Source organism: Vipera ursinii (assembly GCF_947247035.1).
Source record: "Vipera ursinii genome assembly, chromosome: 2".
Classification (NCBI taxonomy): domain Eukaryota; kingdom Metazoa; phylum Chordata; class Lepidosauria; order Squamata; family Viperidae; genus Vipera; species Vipera ursinii.
The window spans coordinates 106,577,705-106,604,318 of NC_139513.1; the positions used below are offsets into that span (position 1 = coordinate 106,577,705).

The 26,614-nt window shown below is 39.7% G+C and overlaps 2 protein-coding genes across 3 annotated transcripts; one reads left to right on the forward strand and one right to left on the reverse strand.

The window, feature by feature from the left end:
- Positions 1–204: 204 nt before the first annotated feature.
- On the reverse strand, positions 205–4,478 carry PTTG1 (PTTG1 regulator of sister chromatid separation, securin; the record flags this gene model as incomplete). The annotated part of the gene is made up of 6 exons (XM_083351342.1): positions 4,447–4,478; positions 3,955–4,066; positions 3,227–3,396; positions 1,065–1,155; positions 611–760; positions 205–278 (listed from the first exon to the last, which is right to left on the reverse strand). The coding sequence occupies exons 2-6, from the start codon at positions 4,043–4,045 to the stop codon at positions 205–207; spliced, it is 576 nt and encodes a 191-aa protein (XP_083207468.1). The 5' UTR covers positions 4,046–4,066; positions 4,447–4,478.
- Positions 4,479–5,598: 1,120 nt separating this feature from the next.
- Positions 5,599–26,575, forward strand: SLU7 (SLU7 homolog, splicing factor). 2 transcript variants are annotated; one of them, XM_083351323.1, is made up of 16 exons: positions 5,599–5,667; positions 7,861–8,032; positions 8,779–8,932; positions 9,262–9,342; positions 11,199–11,363; positions 12,861–12,929; positions 13,881–13,928; positions 14,348–14,479; positions 15,701–15,798; positions 16,503–16,570; positions 18,668–18,807; positions 20,094–20,255; positions 22,213–22,317; positions 22,431–22,502; positions 24,162–24,275; positions 25,076–26,575. In XM_083351323.1, the coding sequence occupies exons 2-16, from the start codon at positions 7,884–7,886 to the stop codon at positions 25,253–25,255; spliced, it is 1,737 nt and encodes a 578-aa protein (XP_083207449.1). In that variant the 5' UTR covers positions 5,599–5,667; positions 7,861–7,883; the 3' UTR covers positions 25,256–26,575. The 2 variants fall into 2 exon arrangements, with proteins under 2 accessions (XP_083207449.1, XP_083207450.1); XM_083351324.1 differs by lacking the exon at positions 5,599–5,667 and adding an exon at positions 5,730–5,746.
- The last annotated feature ends 39 nt before the right edge of the window (positions 26,576–26,614 follow it).

Here is a 26,614-nt window from a genome sequence, read left to right on the forward strand (position 1 = left end):
AATCAGAATTATCTTTCTTTGGGGTAAAAATGGTAAATAATGGTAAATGGTAAATAAATAATTTCATTATATGAAATTCTTTTCCCCAAATCTACCAGCAGTTCAAACAAGACAAGAGTTACAACTACAAGTTCTTTATTATGTCATTGAAATGAGTTACAACATTATTCATAATAAAACTTTAAAATATAGCTTGTTCACTTCTTACAAGGGAGGCGGAAGATCAATTACTATGTCATCCAGAGTGGCCAGAAAATCTTTAGTTGACTGCAGACAATCTAAAAAAAAATAAAACACTATAATATATCTAGTCAGTTATATTCTCTGATTTAGCTTTAAGTGACTAAAAAGTGTGTCTACTTAATCATTCTTAAAGTAGCTGTTATTGGATGATTCCTAAACCACTGTTACCTTTTTTCAATTATAGCCCTTCTTAACCTGGTGCCTTCCAAGTATCTTAGGACTTCAGTTTGCAAAACCATTAGCCTACATGACAAAAATTAGCTAGTAAAACTAGAAATTATACTTTTAGTACATCTTGAAAACCCAATTGAACAAAGAAAAAAACATCACAGCTGCTAGATTTTCTGAATAAAGTCTAACTATTTACCATAGTCCCATGAAATTAAAGGTTGTTTTGCAGGCAGAGGGATGCTGCTTGCAAATCTATCAGGCGCACTATCAAATGTCATAAGAGGAACTCCAGTCAAAGACATATGGCTCAGCCGGTGCTCTTCAGGAACATCAAAACTCTCAAAATCTATGAATGGAAAGCAGTAGAACAGAACAGAATACAATGAAATGCAACTTCCCATTTGATCTTAAAGCATAGGTCAGAGATAAACTTGGATAAAACTATGCTTAAATTTAGTCAATATAAGTTATAACTTTTCATGATCTTTATTAACCTTGATCAAGAATGGAAGCCTACTGCACTATACACAGGATGACATATCAGTGATATCACATCTAATTGTCCAGATACTTATTTGTGAAACCTGATTATTCCATAATGAGTCCTCTGTTGCCAAAAAGGCTCAAGCTCTTTCCCTTTTGAGCATTACCTAATGGATTATAAGGAAAAAGATTCTCCTTCTCTGGATATTCTTCAGGAACCATGTTGTTGTCTTCAGTTCTGCTTGTATTTTCATTTGCCTAAGTAAGAATAATAAAAAATAGTAGTTACAACACCCTCTCAAGACAAAGATTGTAGCACGTGAATACCTGGGGTATATAAGAGGCTGTTTTATTCCAGTGTTATTAGCCTAGGTTATTAGCCCACAGTGCCCCATTATAGTCAAGACCCATTAAGCAGAAGCTCCAGTCTTTCAGGTAAAAGTTTTATTCCTCTACATGAAGTTGACAGAGATTAAATTTGAGACTCAAGTGTTTTTTCATGTAGTCACTTCACCTCCAGTGATCAAAGGCTTCAGTAGAATATAGAACGTATACAGAATTACTGTCCTTATCAAGAATTCCCTTGCATTGCCTCTACAGGTGTGAACTACCCATTTCAAGTCTTAGATCACTGTTTATCAATGTGAAATAATAACAGTTATATTTAATATTGTTAGCAGTAATTTATATGCTTTCATTAAATATAAAATCTGACAATCATTTGTTTATATGTTCTGATAAACCAACGGAAGGAGGAAGAATGAACATAAATTTAATGATATTTTAAGAGATTTTTTTTAATCCCATTTATATCCCGCCCTTCTCCGAAGACTCAGGACGGCTTACAATCTAAAGCACAATGTGCTTAGCAATAGCCTTCATTCGATGTATATACCTGCTTATTAGGGCTTTCGGCCCCCCCAAGCGGCATTTTTACAAAGTCAGCTTATTGCCCCCAACAATCTGGGTCCTCATTTTACCTACCTCGGAAGGATGGAAGGCTGAGTTAACCTTGAGCCTGGTGGGATGCGAACCTGCACTAATTGCAGGCAGCTGGTGTTACTTAAGGAGGCATTAGCCCACTGCTCCACCAAGGCTCTTCTAGATCCGGTGCAGGACATGTTTGTTAGTAATAGTTAATCCCCAAATGATAATGATATGAAAAAGAAAGCATTCTGGTCCTCAGTTCCTGGACTTAAGAGGTATAAAACAAGACACCTAGAAAACTTTGGTTAATATCAAAAAGGTAAGAGGGGAAGAGCTGGTTAGAACATGGATAAGAAACAAAACATCAATAATAAAATAACAAACTACTTCTATTTTGTTAAGAATAAAACTATATGGATGTTCCTAAATAGTCATTAGGCATCTAGCCTGATCTGAAGACTTTGCATCAAAACAAAACCTTGCTGTTCAGAGAAAAATTAGTTCTTTCAGCATTAGAAGAATGCACCAGCAATGGTAAAGTAATCTGCACATTGCAGTAATCTTTATTACTTGGAATATTTCCCCATATCATATTTCCCCTGACCTTCGCTCATTCCGCCGGGACCTGAACACCTGGCTCTTTGAGCTTTCTGGCCTGGACTGAGAGTATTAACTGGGGTTTCAATTGTATTTTAATTGGGGTTTTTATTTCAAGGTTAATGTAATCATTTTAATTGTTTCTAATTTTTATAATTTGCTGTATTGTTTTTAAAAAAAACCTTGTGAACTGCCCTGAGTCCTACAGGAGAAGGGCGGTATATAAGTCTAATAAAATAAAAAATAAATAAATATCATCCTGATTTGTTGGGACTCTAAATTAGTTTGGAAACTACCTACACAGGGACCCGTTTTTCTTCTCCATGTAAACGCATACTATAACTTTTGTTAGGCTTAATCCATCTTCTTGACTTGTAGGACAAGCTCATGGTTTGTGCTTCCCTTCACACAATCCAAGTTACTAAAGCTCTTCCCCTCTGTTTAGTCTCAAATATCACCCTTGTTCTGGTCTATTTGTTTTATCTTTCCTTCCAGTTTCCCACCCCCCACCACAAATTAATCTCACAGATATCAATTTCATTTCCCTTCCAATGAAATGGTATAGAAGTGCAATTCTATTGCTTTTCTGGCTGTCCATCAGCTTCCAAGATTTTTTTTTGTTTTGTTATACATGGCAGATTGAGATACACCTCTAAAGCTTTAGGTTCAACTTCTATAAATTGTGATTCAAGCTTTCTGTTCATTCTTTGGTTTAAAATTACTCTAAGTTGTTTGACACGAATACTGTTAGTTTCTTCTGTCTGAGCATCTCAATGGCATCCAACAGAAAATTAGCTTTACTAACCTTTTTTGACAAGAGCTTTTTTCCTTTAGGGAACTGATTCTTTGTTGTTGCTAGAGGTTTGTTCAGACTTCCCAGAGCCTTCCTGCCTGCCTGAGATTCTGTTAGATTCACATTAGCTGTCCTTCCAACAAGAGGTGTTTTAGGATGAGACCTTTCAACAAAAACTTTTGCTGTAGAGGGGGAAAGTCCTGTTACACAATGCAATTTAGATCTAATATTCCAACATTTTTTTTTATTATAGTAGGTTTTCTCTAATATAGGTTTAGCATCCCCAAATGCACTAAAATCATACAACTGGATAAGTCAGAATAGGGCTAGGGAGGAATTAGTACAACCACATTGCCCTTTATGACCATTAGATAATTTCAATAAAAGTTGCTTGTCTGGTGAACTAAGACAATATCCTGCAGTTTAGCTCAGCTCTTTCCATACAAGGCAGAATGCACACAGTGGCCCTTTCTACAAAGCAAAAAGATAGCCCCTTTAAATTTTTCACAAGTCACCAAGTTACACCTAAAATCTCAAGCTGGCTTTTTCTCAGTGCTGTCCATTACACAACAGCCACACTGATATCATATTTAGGTAGCTCTTCATCTTCCATCCTCTTAAAATAACAAAGCATTCTGATTAGACAGCATCCAAAACTTTTAATATGCTGAGTGAGCCTTTTTAGAGAAAGATTTCTTTTGCTCATTTATACTAGTTGTATTATATAAATGCAAACTCACAAGGTGCCAATAGCTGTTTTAGTCGGTCCTTAGTAGCAGTAGTGGTGCTAGTTTCTCCATTCTCTTTGTCTATGAAGATATGTGTTGCCATTCCTATGGCATCAAATGATCCCTAAAACAGATACCCACAAAATTATAGCACATCTACGTTTATTCTCTAAACCTCTCCCATCAATACAAGACTGCAAATGTACTTTTCTCCTAGAATATTACATAGCTAGGATAGCAGCTTCTAAGCTCAAAATCTTTCAGAACTAGTTATTCTACTTCAGACTAGTCGCTTCAGGTGGGAAGACTACGAATTCCATACAAGATTCATCTCTTCTTTTTACAGTAAACGTTTTTCACTTCAACAATTTGAAAATGTGACTTTATATTGCAACAGAGCTAGCCTTTAAAACGTAATACATTAGGAATAAATAGAAACGAAAATTAAACTAGCTATCATGGAAAAGATGTTCTAAATCTATCACCCCTTTATTGATTCATTACCTCGGCAAACACTTCGTGTAAGTAAAACGTACAACCCGTCTTTCTCTACCGGATTGTTTTAAATCATTACCTTCCTTCCTGATTGGCTGTTGCTCCTCATGTTGAGATGTTAAAATTCCTGATTGGCTCCCTTTCTAAACCAATGTTGGCGGGGGAGAGGTAGAGGTTACACTACTTTGTCTTCAATCTCATTTGCAGGCAAGGCGGGATATTTAAGCGTGATGTCGACTTGCGAGATACGAAAGCGATACCGACCTGATCCCATAATCAAATTCTGGTGGGGTAAAAAAAAGGAACTTCAAGCTCCAGGATAACTTAATTAAAAATATATATTTCAGAGGGATGGCTGTTTTAGTCTATCGCAACATAATCAGCATGGAATCGTGGTATTTTATTGGGATGCTGTGAACGTCTAAATCAGACCAAAGTCCCATGAAACTCACGGGGAATTACGACCAAGTAAGTTTAGCTAGTAGCGTCTGATTCATTTTATCTGGGTTGGAAAGGCAAGCAGGGTTGATCGTGGCTAAGACTTGGATACGTGGTACCCGAGGGATACCACGACTGTCGGCTACAGTCGTGGTCGAGAAAGTCCCGGAAGAAGGCAATACAACCCACTTTTAAATCGTTGCCAATATAACGGTATATGTAGTCATATATAATGATTGATTACATTAGTCATACGTTATGATTACGTGCCATCAAGTCATTGTGTCTAGCGACTACATAGCCAGAGTTTCTCCATGAAGAAATAAAAACTTTTGTAAATTACACGTTTCACTTTGTCAGATTTTTTTTTAAAAAAAACACAAGGCAAAGATCCATGGAAACTTCTGCCGTAATAAATAACAGATCTTATCGCAGCAACGTCAGATTCTAGTAGCGGCTTGTATTAAAGAAAATGCATTTACACCAAGTCTTGAGTTTCAGATCCTCATGGCTTTATAAATGTACACATTCATTTGGGAATAAATGAATTTGAAAGGCCGACTCTGAAGAGCTTTAAGCTTACGTCCGCAAAAGAGGGTTACTGAAAGCCGAAATCCGGGAATGGAACGTCGTTGGAGAAAGCGGAGCGTTTTTTTAAAATAGGACGCGGCCCCTTTAAGGAGTGACGAGAAGGCAGCTGCTCTGCCTTGTGGGAAGCGGAAAAACACCGGAAGTGGGGCTCCAATGAGCGTCGTAGGCCCAGTGGCGCAGGAAGGCTGATCTGTGACTTGGGTAAGTGGCGAGTGCTCTCGTTTCGGTCGGAGAGACTTATCGGGGCTCGTTTGATTTTCCCGGGTGAAACCTGCAACCGGTGTGTATTTACACGGGGAACTTAACCCAGGTTAAGTTGTTTGGCAGGTAGTTAAATTCTGGATCTCTTCGTTAACAAGACCTGGGAAGTTCAGAACTCTTTAAGTTTCGTAAAGCAGAGGAGCAAGTTCCAGTTATTGCCTCTTCTCCTGCCCGCTGCTGTATAAAGCTCAAAGCAACTCACGCTGGCCGGGAGCTTGGGTTATAGGTGTCATAGTCCTGATGTTGTTGGGCAGGTAAACTGGGGCTGATGGGTCTTAGAGCCCAAAACATTTTTGAGCCGACGGGGGAATGCCTTCAATGATACTTTACGCCGTATGTGCGAATATAGATATAGAGATAGATAGATATATATAAAATCCCATTTATATCCCGCCCTTCTCTGAAGACTCAGGGCGACTTACAATCTAAAGCACAAATCAATGTGCTTAGCAATAGCCTTCATTCTATGTATATGCCTGCTTATTAGGGCTTGGGGGGGCGGGGGGGGGCAAGCGGCATTATTACAAAGTCAGCTTATTGCCCCCAACAATCTGGGTCCTCATTTTAGAATTTATATGGCTATCTGTCTCGCATATAGATCCAGAGAGTTCACAATTGCCAATAAAAACCAGAGTAACAATAGAAAACCCTTCCCATCAGGTGCCAGACCAACCACACTATTATTCCTAACTCAACCCCCATCTAAGCCCGGTATTTGGGGTAAGAGCCAGGTCTTCATAATCTTCCAGAAGGCTAAAACCTTCCAAGGCTCTGGACCAGCTATAGAGAAAGTGCATCTCCAAAGCCCCAACATATGACAGCCTTTAAGAGAAGGGAAGTGGAACTAACCTAGGTCAGATGATGGGATGGCAGATACCCTCAAAGAGAGAGAGAGAGGCAGTCCCATAAGTAACTGCCCTGTGCCATGTATTTCTTTAAAGGTGATAAGCAGCACCTATGAAGCAACTGGAAGCCATAGAGTTCACACTGCAACAGTTGCGCTATAACTTGGGGGAAGCACAAGGCACCCATTCTGGACCAGTTGCAGTGAAGGATCCCCAAATTGCACAATAATTCTGTCTGGGGCAGGGGTTAACCTGTCCAAACAACAGAGGGATAATGATCCACAACTATTTTGTCTTGGTAGAGTTACTCACAGCCAATTTCTCCCCAACCGTGCCCAAAGCCCTTAGAGCCTCCCAGTGCTGACCAAACTCCTGAACAGTATCACCTGTCCAGCATGGGTAGAGATGTATGATTGGGTATAATCAGCGTACAGATAGTCCTTGACTTGCAATTGAGCCCACAATTTTGAATGTAAGTTGTGATGATCATAAAGCAGGTCACAACATGCCCATAACCAATGTTATGACCTGTTTTGCAGCAATTGTAAAACAAACACCGTGGTCATTAAGTGAACCCATTGGTTCCTATAGTGTGGGTTTTGCCAGAAACGAACAAACACTGGTTTCTGTCAGAACTGTTGTTAAGTCACGTGATTGCAGGGTGCTGCCAACAGCCATAAATGCAAACTGGTTGCCAATGCCCAAAGTGTGGTCATGTGTCTCTACATGGGGGTCACAGACATCAGAATTTTGAATCTGGGCTGTAAGTTCCATTTTCGTGATCTGTCATAAGTTGAGAATGCCTGTACTAATGAGGTCAAATTCCATATCACTAAATAAGCTCATATTCCCATTTTCCTATTATACGTACACTTGCAAAAAAAAGTTTGTAATATCTACAAAAGGCAGTTAAATTACAAAGTAAAATGCAAGATATTTGTAAATAATAAAAATGGCAATAAAGTGTCAAATCATAAAAAGTCTTGACTAAACTCAAAATTGGTATAAAGTTATAATAAAAAAACACTTCAGAAGTATTTGAGTGATGTGCTAGTCCTCACAACTGAAAATAGCATGAAAGCTTGATTTAGGCTGGTTCTTGATCCAAGAATTGCTCTCAAAGGGGAAAAAAAATGGTCTTCCATATCGTCCATCCATATCTTGGTGCCCTTGGGAAGGAATTTGCTTTTCAGGCTAGATTAATTAATCAAAAATGGTGAGGACATTTTTAGTATTTATTAAAATGGTTTGAAAACCTATTAACAAATATAAACGTGTTTATTCATAGGCCGAAGAACAGAATCTGGGAGCATGGAAACTATAGCTGCTAATCCTCCTGGAGGATCAAATGGCTTGGAAGAACCCAAGAAAATGACTAGAGAAGATTGGAGAAAGAAGAAGGAATTGGAAGAACAGCGAAAACTGGGAAATGCACCAGCTGAAGTGGATGAAGAAGGAAAGTAAGTATTGTTTGCAATCTCAATACAACTTTGTTTAGCTTTTTTTAGCATGTTATGACAAAACTAAGTGTGGGGCTGCTTCTGAAAGAATTTGTTTATTTTTATATTAAATAGATATTGATCTAAGCAACGAAGTGAGCAAAGTTAATTGATTTCTTTCTATCTTTGATCTGTGCTGCCTTTTCCTAGTGTAGGCAATTGGGAGTATTTAAATTGTGGAATGTCAAATCTAATATGGCTACAAACAAAAGAGACTACAATACATTCTCTAGTTCAGAATTTTAAAAATCTTGGAACTCAAAAGTGTATTGTAGACACTTCTGATTCTATTAGGTTAGGACTAAGACCCCATTGATTTAAGTGGGAGGAGACTTAGTCCTAACCTAATAATAAGACAATATTTTGGTGTTGACAAAGGATCTTAGTCTTGGCCAGAATGCTTCTTTGGCAGGAAAACCAATCAGAGACCGAATCCATGTACAGAAAGCTTGTGACAATGTAGGTGATGATATTTTATTATGTATTAGGTATATTACTGAACCACATGGGCATCTCACTGTGAAAACCTTCTTCCATTCCCCATATTACACAGATAAAGTTCCAGTTGAGATCTTAAAAGTATGGTATGATGGAAATGGTTCCTGAATTTTTTTTAAAAAAATTGGAAAATAAGTGCTGCGTTTAGCGATTCCTACTTAATGACTGGAGCCTAACCTTTCATCTAATTGTAACACTACTTATTACAGAGACATCAATCCCCACATTCCCCAGTACATTTCCTCAGTGCCATGGTATATAGATCCTTCAAAAAGGCCTACACTGAAACATCAGAGACCTCAGCCAGAGAAACAAGAAGAATTTACATCACTAGGAGAATGGTATAAGCGAGGAGTGAAAGAGGTAAGTAGCTATATGTAAAAGTGATGCTGTTGTACGAGACTATTAACAAGTGCTAGCCAATTTGTTGGGCTTTTTTTATTATGACTGGCCTTTGAGCTGTCAAATTCAGTGGTGGTACGTTACATTTTATTAGATTCAAATGTGAAGGGGCATAGTTCATTAGCTCTGACTTGCTAAAATTCCCTGCAATTACCATTTTAGAGTAATTTATATAGCTAGGTAATTTCTTTGTGAAGTTAGAGTGGACTACCATATTCTATATTCTTGTATAGGAAAGGACAAACTAAATACTCTTGTTGCTGCAAATAGCTTATTTGTTTTGTCTTTAGAATGCTGTTGCAACCAAATACCGTAAAGGTGCTTGTGAGAACTGTGGTGCATTGACCCATAAGAAGAAAGATTGCCTAGAGGTAAATAAAATTCCTTAAAGCAACATGACTCTTATCTGTCAGGTAAAAGTTTGTAGTCTGTATGTATTTTAGAAATTAGTATCTAATAGAATTGAAATTGGAAGAGGCAGTTTCATGGAACATAAGAACAGAAGTTCAATACTCCATAATAACTTTCTTCTTGTTTTGCTGTCTCTCACTTTTTTTCAAAATGAAAGTATGCTTTTAGATGCGAGATCGATGTTACGTTGTGTTTTTAAGAGAACATTTAATTGTATATACAGGTAATCCTCAAGGTACGACAGTTCATTTAATGACCGTTCAGAGTTACAACAGACCCCTCCTGTTTCAAAGTTAGAAATTCTACAGAACTCCTCCAGTCATTTGCCTTTCCAACCAACCACAGAGATGCAGCATGCCCTCCTATCTATTTCCCCACCACATCCTGCTAGGTCCCCAAAAACATTGGGGAATTCCACAGGGTCCTCCTCCGGCCCTCACAATACTTGCTTACCTTGTGAAGATCCACAGAGCTCAGGAGGTAGGGGAAAAGAAAGAGAGCGCTCCCCTCTTGCTGGGCCACATAGGAGAATTACAGTGACATCTTTTTCCTATTTCTACCCTCAGCCCGTGCATTTTGAAAGGAGCTGCTATAATTCTCAGCAAACAAGGCATTCCCTCCCCTCCGTCACCTTTTTACCTCTTAACTCTTCATTGTATGTTCTCCACACAGGCAGAGGCAGCTTAAGCTTGCCTTTTGAAACCTGAGCTACCTCTACCTGAGGTGTGCCTCCTCAGCAGTGGAAGGAAAAAAGCGGGGAAGGCCAGCTGAAGTGGCAGGGCCTTTGCAGAAGAAGCAGCACCAGGCCTGAAGTGGAGGCTTGGGGGCAGCAGTCAGCTGAGGCTTCTAAAGGCTCCAGGCCTCTACTTCAGCCCCAGCACTGCTGCCAAGGAAGGCTGATGCACAGAGTAGCAGAAAGAACAGAGATGTTGGGGGGATAGGCAGGTGGGTGAAATTGAAGTGTCCTCCTGGTTGCAAGTGGACTGCCAAATGCTTAAATTTTGATCTCGTGACCGTGGAGGCACTTACAAGAGGTATAACTTTATGGACTGGGCATAAGTCCCATTTGTTCAATGCTGCTATAATTTCGAATGGTCGCTGAACAAATCGTCATTAAGGAAGGACTGCCTATATTAGGAAGAGGTTGATCAGATGACAAACAGGAACCAGTTTTCAAAAAGGCAACTGAATTTAGTAAAGTAGCAAGAGAATTAAGTATGTTGTTAAATATAGCTAAATCAAGGCTATTTGCAATTGTTAAACTGGCTTTCCCGTATTTTTCAGTCACAAAGAACCGGGATGGCTTTTGATGTTAGAAAATCAAAGCTTCCACCGCATGACAGAGAATAAAGCATATTCTTATGCAGTTATTGCAGTGAGGTTACTATGGTATACAGTGGTCCAGGCCCCAATAGATGAACCAATAGCATTTTAATTTATTATTCCAAATTTTAGGTCTTTGAAGTTCCTGTTTATTTCTTTATTTACAACATTTTAGTAGTGTTTTTCATTTAAAAGAAATCAAAGCAGTTACTTTTTTGTAAGGAGATATTTTCATTTGTCCCACATGGTCCTTGGTTTCAGTGTTAACAATGGAGCTGTAGTTCATTCACATAAATACAACAGCTGCATTACACCTGGAAAAAAAACTTAATGCCACTAGGAAAGAGTCTGCAGGAAGAAAAAGGCAGAAGAAACATCAGCGCTATGTGGTGATGGAGGAGCTGTTTCCCTAATATCTGCTAAGAAACAGGAATAATTGTAGGCCGTTTTCTTTCTGAGAAGCAAAGATTGCATTGCATATCTTTCCCTTCAGAGACCTAGAAAAGTTGGAGCAAAATTTACAGGAACGAACATTGCACCAGACGAGCACATGCAGCCTCAATTGATGTTTGACTATGATGGGAAAAGAGACCGTTGGAATGGTTATAACCCAGAAGAGCATATGAAGATTGTAGAAGAATATGCCAAGGTTGATCTAGTAAGTAGAATTTTTCTCTCTCTCTGGATATAACATCAACAGTATCTTTGTGTGATTGTGACATGTCGGTATAATATAAATAACATCCAGAATTGACTTTTGTGCTAATATAAACATGTAGACATGTTTAAAAAATAGTGTCAGAACTATTATGGATTCATTTATTTTAATTTCCCAAGTGTTCTAATAATTAAGGTTCCCCCCTTCCCCAAACTTTAACCACAAGGTATTTACATTACCCCGTATATACTTGAGTATAAGCCGACTCGAGTATAAGCCGAGACCCCCAATTTCACCCCCAAAAACTGGAAAAAGTTGTTGACTCGAGTATAAGCCGATCCGCCGTTCTGCAAGCCTCCGCCGCCGGCGGAGGCTGGATCCGCGCTCTGCAAGCCTCTGCCGCCAGCAGAGGCTCGATCCGCCATTTTGCAAGCCTGAATACACAGGAATACCCTGTGTGGCCGCGGCTCTCGGGGAAGCCCTGGCTGTCCGCTTCCTCGCTCCACGCTGCCATTCGGGGCCCGCGCGTTCCCCGGGCAAATCGCGGTGCCCAGCAGGCGAGGAAACACGCCCGCTCCAGTCGCCCCCCCTTCCCTCAGGAGACGCGAAGCAAGTGACCGCCCGGAGCTTACCGAGGACTTGCTTCGGTGCTTCCAGGATCGCGCGCACCTCTCCCAAGCCGCCGCCGTCCGGAGACCTGCCGAAATTTGGGGAGGTTTGGGGAAGTGCGCGCGGAAAGAAGCAGACCTCCGCGCCCTGCTTGCCTGCTTCTTTCCGCTGCGGAAAGAAGCAGACCTCCGCGACCTGCCTGCCTGCTTCTTTCCGCAGCGGAAAGAAGCAGGCAGGCAGGGCACGGAGGTCCGGAGACCTGCCGACGTTTGGGGAGGTTTGGGGAGGTGCGCGCGCACCTCCCCAAACCTCCCCAAACTTCGGCAGGTCTGCGGATGGCGGTGGCTTGGGAGAGGTGCGTGCGATCCCGGAAGCACCAAAGCCTCGGCCGCGCACAAGTCCTCGGTAAGTTTTTTTTTGTTGACTGGAGTATAAGCCGAAGTGGAATTTTTCAGCCCAAAAAGTGGGCTGAAAAATTCGGCTTATACTCAAGTATATACGGTACTTTTTAAAAAAAGGAAAAGGAAAGTGAAGCCTCCTACACACCATGCTCAATCTTTGGCTGCCTTTACTTTTGATTGCATTGATTTTTTTTCATTGGCTGCCTTTGAATTAAGACACCAAAGAGGCTAAACCTTCTCAAGTCTTGAGAAAGTCATTGAAGAAATGGAGGAACAGATTTCAGACAGAGTTAAGCAAACTAGTAACAATGGACTTATACTGAAGTAAATTTTCTGTTTGTAAATTGCTTACACTTCTATATTATCAATTCTAAATCATAATGCCTTGCTCATCAAAACTAAGAAGAACATTCTTTCATTATAAGTATGAAGTAGTTAGGAAATCTTTTAATACCTTTTAATACCCTGTTTTTCCTTTAATGTATAGGCTAAACGTACACTCAAAGCTCAGAAACTGCAGGAAGAACTGGCTTCGGGAAAACTGACAGAGCAAGTGGTAAGTCGGGGGAAAAACATCTAAATCAGAAGGGAAAAGCACTGTTTTCCTGTTTTTAAAACATTTTTTCTAGCTACTATTGGATGTGGTTGACCCCAAAGCCCTGAATATATGGCTAAAATCTATGTAAGGTCAAGCTTTTTCCTGTTAACTAAGTTAAAGGAATGCATTGACTTCTTTCATTTTACAGTAAATTCTTAATTGCTTCACTAGATGGCAGTGTAAACTCTATGTAATTCTTCTGAATTGGAGGAACCAGAGCTATTTCAGGATGCAAATATATTTTCGTTATTTAGAATTTGTTTTCCTTTGCTTGGGAACCTATTTATTTATTCAGTTTACTAAACATTTCTTATTCTAGTTTGCAGCAGCTCCCCAAATCTAGACAGGAGCGTTTTGCATCATTGGCTACCTGATCTTTTGAACTGGAAATGTCAGAAATTAAAATTGCATACAGAATGAACTCTCTTCTCTCTATATGAGCATATGTTATTTTTGGTAATAGAGAAGTCCTATTGTAAACTTAGTCTTTACATAACCAATACAAGTATGCCATCATAAGCGCTACGACCAATTTGATCCATTATCTCCTTTTAACAACTACTTTTAAAATCTAAACTACATGCCAATTTATATAACTGACAGTATTCTATATTATTTTAAAAGTATTAATGTTTTCATTCTTGATTTTAAGAGTAAGTATGGTGTTTAAGAAATATTCTAGTTATTTATTTTGTGACAAGCTATTTTGAGAAAAAGGTTTTAGATAAATAAAATGGCTTGAAGCTAATAATCCACCTTGGTCTAGCTTGCGAGTTTCAGTGGAGGCCTTTCTTTTCAGAATACAGCTTTGCCTTTTCTCAAATAATTTATCATTTCTTCTGATAACTTCACTCTATAGTTCTGTGGTTGTGCTGGTTCTGAGAGATTTTGTTTGTTTGTTTGCTTCAGAGTTCCCCACGACATCGATGGGGTGAAGACGAACTAAATTCACAAACGGTGAGACTGTTGTTTTAAAAAAAAAAAACAAAAGCAAAATGTACACTTTTATTCTAAGTAGGTCTTTCACATAAAGGATTTTAAATTCTCTGTACCATTCCTTGATTTTTAAGTAGCCTTTATCCTTTTGCCTTCTTATATGGAGATATATAGATTTATCTCTTCATTACAGCTGCAGTTTTTCAGGCAAGTGATATAATGAAACTTTGGCTCAAAGTAGAATTTAAATACCTAACAACCTCAAGTATTATCTGTTTTTTTATTTACAAAGTACTTAGCCAACTAATTCAATCAATCACTAATAAAATTGTATTGATAGCACTATTTTTTAAAAAACATTTCATCTAAAATTCAATATATATGTTACTGATGCAAAATAAATCACACCTGTTACTTAATGCTACACTGTCTCTTTTTAGGAAAGAGATCATAACAGTGAAGATGAAGATGAAGACAAATATGCAGATGACATTGATATGCCTGGACAGAATTTTGACTCCAAAAGACGCATTACAGTCCGAAACTTGCGTATTCGAGAGGATATTGCTAAAGTAAGCTGGACAACATCAAGAACTGTCATTTTGAAGCTAATATTCTCCGTATTATTCTAAAAGGCTTACCTTTCTTCTGCTTATCTTCTTATCACATCAGTAGTATCATCAGGTCATAACTGAATTCCACTCTATGGCTTAGGGCAGGGCTTTTCAACCTTTTCACCCATTGTACCACTTTTAGGATATGGCAACATCCTAGTACCACCAGTCACCTAGCAAGGTGTCAAAAACTTGAGGATCAAAAAGGGGGAAAAAAGGAAAAAAGTGATGAAGTACAGGTAGTCCTCGACTTACAACAGTTCACTTAGTGACTGTTCGAAGTTACAATGGCACTGAAAAAAGTGCCCCCCCCAGCCACAGCCAAGCAAGACACCTGCCTGCCTGCCCGGCGGTGCTCTTCCTCCTGCCCGAGGTTTTCATTGTTGTGAGCATTTCTGTTCAGGATTGGCAGCAGGGGTGGGGTGGGGGGGTGTTTGGTTTTTATTCCCCCCGTCTGCTGGGTGGTTGCAGCAGGATTTGGTCACTTCACATGACCCTGGGACACTGTGACCGTCATAAATATGAATCAGTTGCCAAGCATCTGAATGTAAATCACAAGACCCTGGAGATGCTGCAACATTCCAGCTGATTGGCACTTCTTCTGGGCTCAGCAGAAGCACCAGGATCAGCACCGAGTTCCAGCTGGAGCCTGGCGCTGATCCTGGCACTTCTGCTGAGCCCTGCAGCTCCAGCCATCTCTCGCTCAGGCTTGTGCAGTGCTGCCACCGGTTCAGCTCATTCCCCTCCCCTGCTACCACTTTTCTAGGATGGTCATGTACCATCTAACAGGTGCCAATGTACCACAGGTGGTACCCGTACCACTGGTTGAAAAGCCCTGGCTTGGGGTACTGTGTGAATTCAGCATATGCAACATAATAGTGTAAATAGTTCAGTACTGTGTAAAATGATCAAAATAGTCTAAGATACAGAATTACAGCTGTCTTCCCTTTCTGCAGAATGGCATTCCTTCCTAAAAAGGATGAAAGAGAACTGGTAACGGATATAGTGATGGGTGATAGCTGTAATGAATCATAACTTTGGGTGGGCTGAACTCACAATATTGATTATCTGATTTCATGGGTACCTCTACATGATAATCTCAGAATAGCTATATTAAAATGATAGTGTTATTAGCTGTATTAGAATTTCAAGTTGATATTTTTGTGTTCTTGCTTTTAGTACCTACGAAATCTAGACCCCAATTCTGCCTACTATGATCCTAAAACCAGAGCAATGAGGGAGAATCCTTATGCCAATGCAGGAAAGAATCCAGATGAGTAAGTTAACTTCAAATTGCTTCAGCGAATACTAAGTCTTGTATATACTGCCCTAGAATTGATAAATGGGAAGGTCTCTCCTGGTTGATCTTCAGTTTGAAAAAAAGTTTTTTTTTAAATATAGAGAAGTGTGTCATAGTGCTCTTTCTTCAAAGCAGATTGTCTGGATTGCTCATAGATCTTGGAAAACCTAGGAGAGTTGGTGGCAAACACGGATGAATATTAGTTGCCTACCATATAACCTCCGTAAAACAAGTGTCTCAGATTACTGTAATTATCTTCAGAAAGCTTTTAAGTCTCGGTGAATAACCATGCCGTATAGGAAAAAGTTACATGTAGTTGAAATGGACTTTTTGCTGCAGAAGAATGTCTATCTTTTTTTTCTTACTCAGGTTTTATTTGGAGCTTTTTTCTCATGATACATTTTGATGACAGATAAATTACAAATTACTCTGTCAACGCATTGATCTAAATTACTAACAGAGTAATTTAAAATGACATTTTATGACCGAAAAGATTGGCTGCTGTAATCAAAATGCAATGGGAGAAGCAATAATGAATTCCGGAATTGCATTAATCAACAAAGAATGGGTCTTATTAAATTTATACTTTTTAATCAGAATGCCTTGTATTTGCTTTGCTTCTGTTTGTGCAAAATATAATCACAAGCTAAATACTTACAGAATAACTATTTTTGTTTACAGAGTCAGTTATGCAGGAGATAACTTTGTTCGTTACACAGGAGCCACCATTTCCATGGCCCAAACTCAGTGTAAGTACTAAATCTAAAGTGAATCATTTAATGCTGCTCACTTATTTTTAAGTTAAATTTGTTTCAGATAAGATTATTCTTTAAGGAAGAATATATATCACACTTCTTAACTGCCCATCTCCCTCATAGATGCCCAGTTTACAGTACTGCAAGGAATGTCATATTTGTTACTATATTTCCCAAACAAAGATGGAGGGGGAATACTACAGGCAAAGTCCTCTAACACTCGTATTCTCTTGACAAAATTCTATCAGCCTGTGCCCTGCTTCATTTTGTACTCCAAGGCCAAACTTGCCTGTTATTCCGGTTATCTTTTGGCTTCCTACTTTAGCATTGGTGGAGCAGTGGGCTAATGCCTCCTTAAGTAACACCAGCTGCCTGCAGGTTCGCATCCCACCAGGCTCAAGGTTGACTCAGCCTTCCATCCTTCCGAGGTAGGTAAAATGAGGACCCAGATTGTTGGGGGCAATTAAGCTGACTTTGTAATAATGCCGCTTGGGGTGTGTGTGAAAGCCCTAATAAGCAGGCATATACATAGAATGAAGGCTACTGCTAAGCTTGTAAGCCGCCCTGAGTCTTCGGAGAAGGGCGGGATATAAATGGAATTAAAATAAATAAATAAAATAAATAAACACTGCCCTCTCCCAAGATATATTAAAACCACTGCTTTTTTTTTTAAAGGTGCTGTGCATATACCTTTCCAGACTGTACGCTTTCCTTATACTGACTACAGAATACAGTACAGTGGCCTATACTGTTAGCCACTGACTACAGAAAGAAAATGTATGCTTTCATGAATTCTTAGGGGGTGCAGTGGCTCAGTGGTTAAATATGCTGCACTTGTCAGCTAGAAAGCTAACAGGCTGGGTTCAAGACCCAAGTGCTGCACAGTGAGGTGAGGTCCTGTTGCTTGCCTCAATTTTTGCCCATCTAGCAGTTCTAAAGCATGCAAATGCATGTAGATTAACGAGTACCTCTTCGGTGGGAAGGTAACAATGTTCTGTGTGCCTTTGGTATATAGCTCTGCAGGTCACGTGGCCATAGAAATGTGTCCAGACAATTCTGGCTCCCTCAGCTAAGAAATAGAGATAAGTATGATACAACTAGACAGGGGATAACTTGACCTTTGTCTTTACCTTTATGAATTCTTAGCAGATTGGAGCTGGAAGTGAATTAACCTATAGACATCAAGGGAGGGACAGACGGACGGATGGGGTGGTATGAAGTGAAATTTATTTTATTTTATTTTATTAGATTTATATACCGCCCTTTCCCAGAGGACTCAGGGCGGTTTACAGGGCATTTTAAAATCATACCAATACAAAATACAAGTTAAAAGACAAATAAAAGATTAAATTATCCCTGAAAATAAAACCCCAGTTAAAATTCTCAGCCTGGGTCAGAGAGCTCAAAGAGCCAAGTCTTCAGGTCTCGGCGGAATGAACGTAGGTCAGGGGCAGTTCTGAGCTCCACGGGCAGCTGGTTCCAGAGGGCAGGCGCACCCACAGAAAAGGCCCTCTCCCTGGGTGTTATCTGCCGGCAATCTTTTATCGGTGGCACCCTGAGAAGACCCTCCCTCTGCGAGCGCACTGGACGAAGGGAACTTGATGCTGGCAGCAGGTGTTCCCTTAAATATCCCGGACCCAAGCCATTTAGGGCTTTATAGGTCATCACCAGCACCTTGAATCTCACCCGGAGGGCAACCGGAAGCCAGTGCAGCTCACGGAGTAGAGGTGTTACATGGGAATATCGGGAAATCCCCATCACAACTCGCGCGGCTGCATTCTGCACCAGTTGAAGCTTCCGAGTGGTCCTCAAGGGCAGCCCCATGTCCTTGATGAAATGTCCTCCAGTCCCTTTTACTTCTCTCAGATTCTTGGTCCAGAAATGGATGTGGCGGGGATGGATGAGTGCTTATCCTCCTCATTCTCTCTCCTCCCTTTGTCTCTTGAAGCATCCCAGAGGAAGAATCTTCTTTTGTAGGGTTTCCTTCAACAGAGAGTTTTCACAATATTTTCTGAGTGCCTATTATTAATAGTTCAACATTCGTGTATTTCAGAAAAACTCAAAATATTTTCCTTTCTTTTTATTTTAAAGTATTCGCCTGGGAGGCCTATGAAAAAGGCTCTGAAGTTCATCTTCAAGCAGATCCTACAAAACTTGAACTCTTGTACAAATCTTTCAAAGTGAAAAAAGAAGACTTTAAACAGCAGCAGAAAGAAAGCATCTTAGAGAGGGTAAATTGTTTCCTTCAGAATATCCTTTTTAAAAAAAGTTTTTTTACCATTGTAGATGAAAAAAATGTTTGCAACACTATGATGTCATTTCCCATTTCTAAATTAATTAAAATTCTATAAAGTAATTAGATGTCAAATTATTGGAGACTTTACCAGATCAATATTACTCTAAACAATAAATCAATTAAAAATGGGGGGGGGGAATCGCACATATCACCAGAGAAAGTTAAAAGCTTCACAATTATAAACATATCTAGCTTCAAAGTCACAATAAACTTATGTAATTCTTGGCTTTTGATGTTTTTATGTAAGGGAACTTAAATTCTCAGATGATTTTGAGGCAGTTTGAACTTATGAACCATGGTTGTAAGGACCTTTTGGGGGGAGTCCATTGTAACTCTGAGCAGTCACTACGTGATTCATTGTAACACATGGCCTACCTTTATCGGTCCTGTTTCCTTTATAGGAACGCAGCTTGTAAAATGCTACAAAAATATATATATTTTTATTTGAAAAATTTATACCGCTACTCATCTTAAAACACAACTCTGGGTGGTTCACAGTAACGATAAAAGACAACAGCAACAAAAACAATAAAGACAAACCCTGGCACCTGAATCATCCTTCACTGTGTATGTAAAAAAAAAGCCATACTAGGGCTGCAACCTCACCCTGTTCCAACCCAGTCAGCACTTTAAAAAGGTAAAGGTTCCCCCGCACATGCGTGCTAGTCGTTTCCGACTCTAGGGAAACTCCATTTCAAAGCCGAAGAGCCAGTGCTTGTCCGAGGACGTCTCCGTGGTCATGTGGCTGGCATGACTGGACGCCAGAGGTGCACGGAACACTGTTACCTTCCCACCGGAGTGGTCCCTATTTTTCTACTTGCATTTTTACATGCTTTCGAACTGCTAGGTTGGCAGAAGCTGGGACGAGTAACAGGCGCTCACTCTGCTACACGGCACTCAGGATTCAACCCGCCAAACTGCCAACCTTCTGATCGACAAGCTCAGCATTGTAACCCACTGAGCCACCGTGTCCCTGTCAGCACTTTACAGTTATCCAAAAGACTCTGAGGGCCTACCAGATACTGGGGGGAGGCTGTTCCATAAGGCAGGGACCATTATGGGAGAGGCACATTTCCTAGGACCTGCTAGAGAGCCACATTTAAGGGAAGGGATCTGGAGCCTCTCCATCCTATCCAATCTGGTGAATAGGCAGATATCTTCAGGGAAAGGGAGTCCTGCAAATGAATCTTTCAGACTTCTTTTTTTTTCTTCTTCTTGTAGTATGGAGGCCAAGAACATCTGGATGCCCCACCACCAGAATTGTTACTTGCTCAGACAGAAGACTATGTGGAGTATTCTAGGCATGGAACAGTTATTAAAGGACAAGAGAAGGCTGTTGCTCGCTCTAAATATGAGGAGGATGTAATGATCAACAACCACACAGTAAGCTCCTCAAACAGGACTTGGCAATTTGTGGTTCTTGAACTAATTTCAAATATTTTCTACGTAGAATAAGTGTAACTAGGCTCTGCATTGCTTAGTGATGGCAATCCTTGCAGTCTTCAGTTGCCATTATTGTTAACCATATCCCACAGTCATTAGGCAATACTGGTTTCCCACCACTGAAGTCAACGGCTTGCAAGCTCCAGGCCGGCAGGGAAGTAAGTGGCTGCTGCTGGGCGGGAGCAAAGGGGTGCATTAAGATGGCAAGGGTGTGCATAAGAGGGTCAGGGAGGGTGGAGTGGCACACAGTGTGCAAGAGATGCGGCACAGTCAGGGAGCTCAGAGGGGGGTGCACAAGAGGCATGGCCAGGGGTGCGTAAGAGTCGTGTGGGTCAAGAAGGAGGTGCAATGTTGCAGTTTGAAGGAGGCAGTCGGAGGGCGCACAGGGGTGTGGGGGGGCAGCATGAGCACACGGGCTATGAGAGGGTGTACAGGTTGGAGAGACTTATCCTAGTGACTTCTTTTCTGCCAGCTTCCCCATTGACTTTATGGGGAAACCAGCAGGGAAGTTCACAAACCACAATCATGGATGCTGCAAGTAATCGTAAGTGTGAATCAGTTCCCAAGCACTTGGATCATAATTTCATGACTTGTAGGGTGCTGGGATGGCTGGAACTCTGAGGATCGATTATAACCATACTTTCAGCACCATCATATGAAAGAATGGTCATACATCAAAGACTTGCTATGCTGATAACTTCAGCCCTGCCCTGGCATGTACTCTCCCCAATACGTCATTCTCAGTGAATTGCTGTCATTGGTTAGAAATAAAATGCCTGGTCTGACCTAAAATAAAAAAGCTCTGTCTTAGAAATCACTCTGTTCAAGTAATAAAGAGTTAACAAGGATTCTCTGCTCAGAATTATTCTGAGATTTGCAATTGCAAAAAGCCAGCAAAAATCTAGAGGACAATATAATTTTTGGCTTCAGTGATTTTTTAAAATTACTTTTTATGATTGCTTTCGTTAGGAAATAGTCTTGTTCCATTACTATTGTCTTAATAGTCTTATTCTGTGGCATGTGGTCCATTAGGGAATTTTCATGGCACAATTAAGATGAAGCCAACGGATTGAATTGGGGCTTGGTTACTAACTTTACTCAAAATCAAATTTAAAACATGAGAAATCAGTTTGTAATGTTCAATCAGTTTGTTATCTAAACATTAAGTCTCTATTTTTTGTTAGTCATTCATAACACTATGGTGTTAGTCATCACAAAGTGTTTGATGTTAGTCATGAATAAGTTCTTAGAGAATATTGTGAAACATTTGTTATGAAGGAGTTTTTAGCAGAATTGAAACTATACTCTAGATGCAGCTTGTTTCCTTGAATTAGATGCTTGACATTTCTTTCATTGAACCCCCAGTTTATTTTCCTTATTTATTTCAAAATATTCTATGAGAAGGCATTTAATATTTACTGGTTAAGGTTAAATGCAAGGAGAACGTTCATCAAGTAATTATAGAAATGCCCTGTTAACTAATTTTAGCAGTTTGAACCTTCTGTCTGGAAAGATAATGAGGATAAAGTGTGAAAAATATTGCAAGTAAAATCTATCCCATATGTTTTAGATTCCATTGATTTCATTAGAATTAAGCAGATGCTAACTCTTTCAAATAAACCAATATAATAGAACAGGGTTTGGTTCTTGATACAAAGGAATTATTACATGTGACTCAACTGATTAGTGTATTTTTCATTGTCTCTGCTCATTTCTCTCCTGTCGAAGGTTATACCGAACCTGTATAGAAATTTAAATACTGTATTCTTCAAGAATAGAGTATTTCTTAAATTTTATCATGATCTCTTTGGGAAACAAAAAAAAACCTTTATGAAATGTGCTACATGAAATTGTGAGCCATTATTATAAGCAGTTAATTCCTTTGTTTTCCTTACAGTGTATTTGGGGTTCTTACTGGAAAGAAGGAAGATGGGGCTATAAATGCTGCTACTCATTTGTCAAGTTTTCCTATTGTACAGGAGAAGCTGGAAAGGAAATTGCTGTAAGATATAGTTTATTTACTGGAACTATAAAATGACATTTTTAAAACAAACCTAATACTTAGCTCTCTTTGTGCAATTGGTTTTTTTTCCTCATTCTTTTTCCTACACACAGAACGCCAGTGAAGAATTGCTAACTGAGGTGCATGAGGACGAGCAGTTAACCAAACCCAAAACTCTAGTGGAGGTGGGTTTCTAGTTTTATTGCTTTGTTTTCTTTCTGATGGATGGCTTTCCTACAAGCCTATTGCCAGACAAGGACAAGAGAAGCTATTTTGGGATAGAAAAGCCCCAGAAGGGATAGCAGTGGTATAATTATGTCACAGGGTATGGCAGCTCCCTTTTTTTCTATTTTAGAGGGCAGGAAGTGAAATAAGTACATATGAGCTTTAAGGAGGTGCCACACTTTTTGCTGCTTAATTTACAAAAAGTAAAAAATAAACATTCTGCCATTATTCAGGAGCTGTGGCCAGGGGGGCTTTTGCCCAGGTTCGCCTGGTGCGCCAGTAGCGACCCTATCTGGACCGAGATGCCCTACGCACAGTCACTCATGCGCTCGTGACCTCCCGTCTAGACTACTGCAACACTCTCTACATGGGGCTGCCCTTGAGGACCACTCGGAGGCTTCAGCTTGTGCAGAATGCGGCCGCGTGAGTTGTGATGGGGGTTTCCCAATACTCCCATGTAACACCTCTACTCCGCGAGCTGCATTGGCTTCCGGTTGCCCTCCGAGTGAGATTCAAGGTGCTGGTGATGACCTATAAAGCCCTAAATGGCTTGGGTCCGGGTTATCTGAGGGAACACCTGCTGCCGGCATCAAGCCCCCTTCGTCCAGTGCGCTCCCACAGGGAGGGTCTTCTCAGGGTGCCGCCGATAAAAGACTGTCGGCGGATAACACCCAGGGGAAGGACCTTCTCTGTGGGTGCGCCTGCCCTCTGGAACCAGGCTGAGCTCTCCGGCCCAGGCTGAGAATTTTTAACGGGTTTTTAATTCTAAGGATGATTTAATCTTTTTAAATTTGTTTTTAACTTTTGTATTGGTTGTTTTAAATGCCATGTAAACCGCCCTAAGTCCTTCGGGAAAGGGCGGTATATAAATTTAATAAAATAAATAAATAAATAAAATGATCTTAGAGGCCAATCAAAAAGTAAGTTGTGAAGTGTGAATGGACTTCAGGTTACTTGTTTCTGTCTTATATGAAGCCCTAAAGACATGGCAGCTGCTATAGCTGTCAACCTCCGGCTGAAACGCCCAACCAAGCAAAACACCAGAGCCATTGCATTCTCTAATGTATACTTTATTGAGCAATAACAAACCGGTAGGATTAAAGTGAAGAAGAAATGGTGGGAAGCAGTTAATTAAAAGAACGAAACCCTCCCTCCCCTCTCTTGACAGTTCAAGTCACGTTGTCCCAATGCATTTTCCAGCAATTATTATGAGAAGAAACTTCAGTTCGCCAAAACTCTTCAATTGCTTTGGCTCTCACGTTGATAAGGACACCTGTGGATTCAAACCTCTCCCCCTCCCCTTCCCCGTCCTGTTGGCAAACTAGAAGCACGCAGCGATCCTAAAGCCAGTAGGTTTCGTAGCTTGACAATAACACTTTCTAGGCAGTTAAAATGCAGCTATTGTACAACAGCAATTACGCATCTATTGCAGTTGTTGAAATTTTCAGGCAGGACAGGAGTCTGCCAGGTAAGTGATACAGATACAAGTATCTGTCCCTAAGAGGAAATTTCTAGGTCATCAGTTTCATGTATATGTAACTCCCTTGAGTACCCATTGCCTGTAGCCTAGAGTACCCACATGCATGTCTGTCTGCATTTATTTTATCATCTTGCCACAGATACACCAACAAAAACAAAAAGAAGAAAAGAAGAAGAAAAAGAAAAAGCATAAGAAGAGTACAAGTTCTGATAGCGAGGGAGAAGAAAGAAAGAAACAAGAAAAATTGAAAAAGGTATGCCTAAAAGCCTTGTCAACTGTACTAATCCTGCAGAATTTTCAAATCCTCTTGAAGTGTACAGACTATCTGGCATACCAAGTTCCAACATGAGAGTAGAGGCTTATTTCTCTCAATTCTCATGCTGGAACTTCCTTCCCCTACAGCTGTCTTTCCAGCAACAGATCTTCATAGATCCATATTTATTTTCACAGACCCATATTGAATTTAGGGAAGAGAAATTGCCTTTTCCAATCAGAACATATTTGCATAATAAAGAGAATCGAAATTCTTGTTGTGTCCCTTTTGATACCACTGTGAAATTATATTCTTATATTGGAATAGCAAGCTGCATTTTCTCAGCTATATAGGAACAAGTTCCTATTGATTACTGAAAATGTCAAGGAATGCTGAAGCTTTTATATTTAGCATTAATTATTAGTAGTCTGTGAAATTTGAATAAATTTGCAATATGATATAATTTATACACTATTAGCTTAGATGAAAATATGTTTCACTTCCGTGAAATCATCTGTGAGATGATTTTTTTTATACTGTTCTGATCTATGACTCTTGAAGATTTTATATTGGCCAGTCACTGGAATCCTTTGGATCAAATCTGACTTTTACTTGAACCATGTGATCTATTATGGGATTGCAGCTTTTTCCAGATTTCTCATTAATTTTCCTGATTTATCTTTGAAGCACAGCTTCAGCCTTTGTACTATATTGAGTCTTTCCATCTTCTTACTAGATTGTTTAAACATAGTTGTAATTCCAGGGGCCACTGTAATACAGGAGTGAATTTTTATTTTCAGGCACTGAATGCAGAAGAAGCCCGTCTCCTTCATGTGAAAGAAATCATGCAATTAGATGAGAGAAAGAGACCATATAATATCATGTATGAAAACCGAGAACCAACAGAGGAGGAAATGGAGGCTTACCAAATGAAGCGCCAGCGACCAGATGACCCCATGGCCTCTTTTCTGGGGCAGTAGTTTGGGGCAAAGGACTTGTAAATGGATCAATGTTGTACGTGGGTCACTTTCCCTTAGCAAATTGTTCGCTGAGATAGCCTGTTCTTTCGCATCATACTAGACAATGGCCCAGCCATCCTGGAGCTCCCCAAGTAGAAAAAGAGCCAGCCAGAGTTCTATTTGTTAAGCAGATTTGCTCAAATCTTTGGAATGTGCTGAATGAATAAATTCTTTTCATGAGCCACATCCAATGCAGCCCAGGAAAGGTTTTTCGTTTTGTCATATTTGGGGGTTTTTCTAGTTCAGTTCTTATCCCATGTTTTTCCACATAATCTTTCTTATACCTTTCCTTTATTTTATACTGAAAACATTGTAATTGCTAACAGCAGGAGAAACTACCCACAGTCTTCATCTACCTCTCCTTCTCTTTTGTGCGTGTGGTAGAAGGCTGATATCCAAAATAGCATATCACCATTTGTGATTGTCCTAATACAAATCACACTGGAGTTTATTTACCACATAAATATTGGACTATGTTCTGGCATATTTTATTAATTATAAACGAGGTAGTGCTAATTTTAAATATGAGCCCCATTTTAGCCTAAACTAAATCGTAGTGTTGTTCTTTTGCTTCACATCTGTGAACATTTTATTTTTAAGGATTTTTAGCTATACAAATCTAAACAGAACAGCTAAAACCTGGCTTGCCTCATAAAGTCTAATACAGACTAAGCTAAGCATTTTGTTTTGTTGTTAGAATAGTTTACAAGATCTCTTGGACGCTGCACAAACTCTCCCAGATTTCATAAGAAGCAACAATGCTCCAGTAAAGAACATAGCTCTAATATTGCAGTTTGCCAAGGCTGGAACAAAGGGGGCTAAAGCTTGGAAACGGAGGACAACTAAAAAGAAGTACAATAAAGCACAGTCAAAGCATCCTGGTGGTGAGGGGTCACTGGTTTACATAAAGAAACAAGTAAAAAGATCACAAACATATACTTGTCAGTTTTATTGCACCATTTAATATCACACTTGAAAAAGACAGCAAGAACTGGGATTATAGGTAGTTTTTTTACTTAAAACCATTTAGTGACCATTTGAAGTTACAATGGCACTGAAAAAAGTAACTATTTTTCACACAATCATTGCAGCTTCCGCGTGGTCATGTGATCAGAATTCGGATGCTTAGCAATTGGCATGTATTTATGACAGTTGTAGTATTCCTTACATTTCTTTAACAAAAAAAAGAATTCATTCTAGGTGGCTAAAAGGCCTTTTGTTAAATGTGTGTATTTTATAAATGGAAGCTTTGTTTATTTAAATAAAACTTTCTCCAAAGTGTTCATGCATTAGGTTTGGAATTGTAAAGTCTTAGTCCCT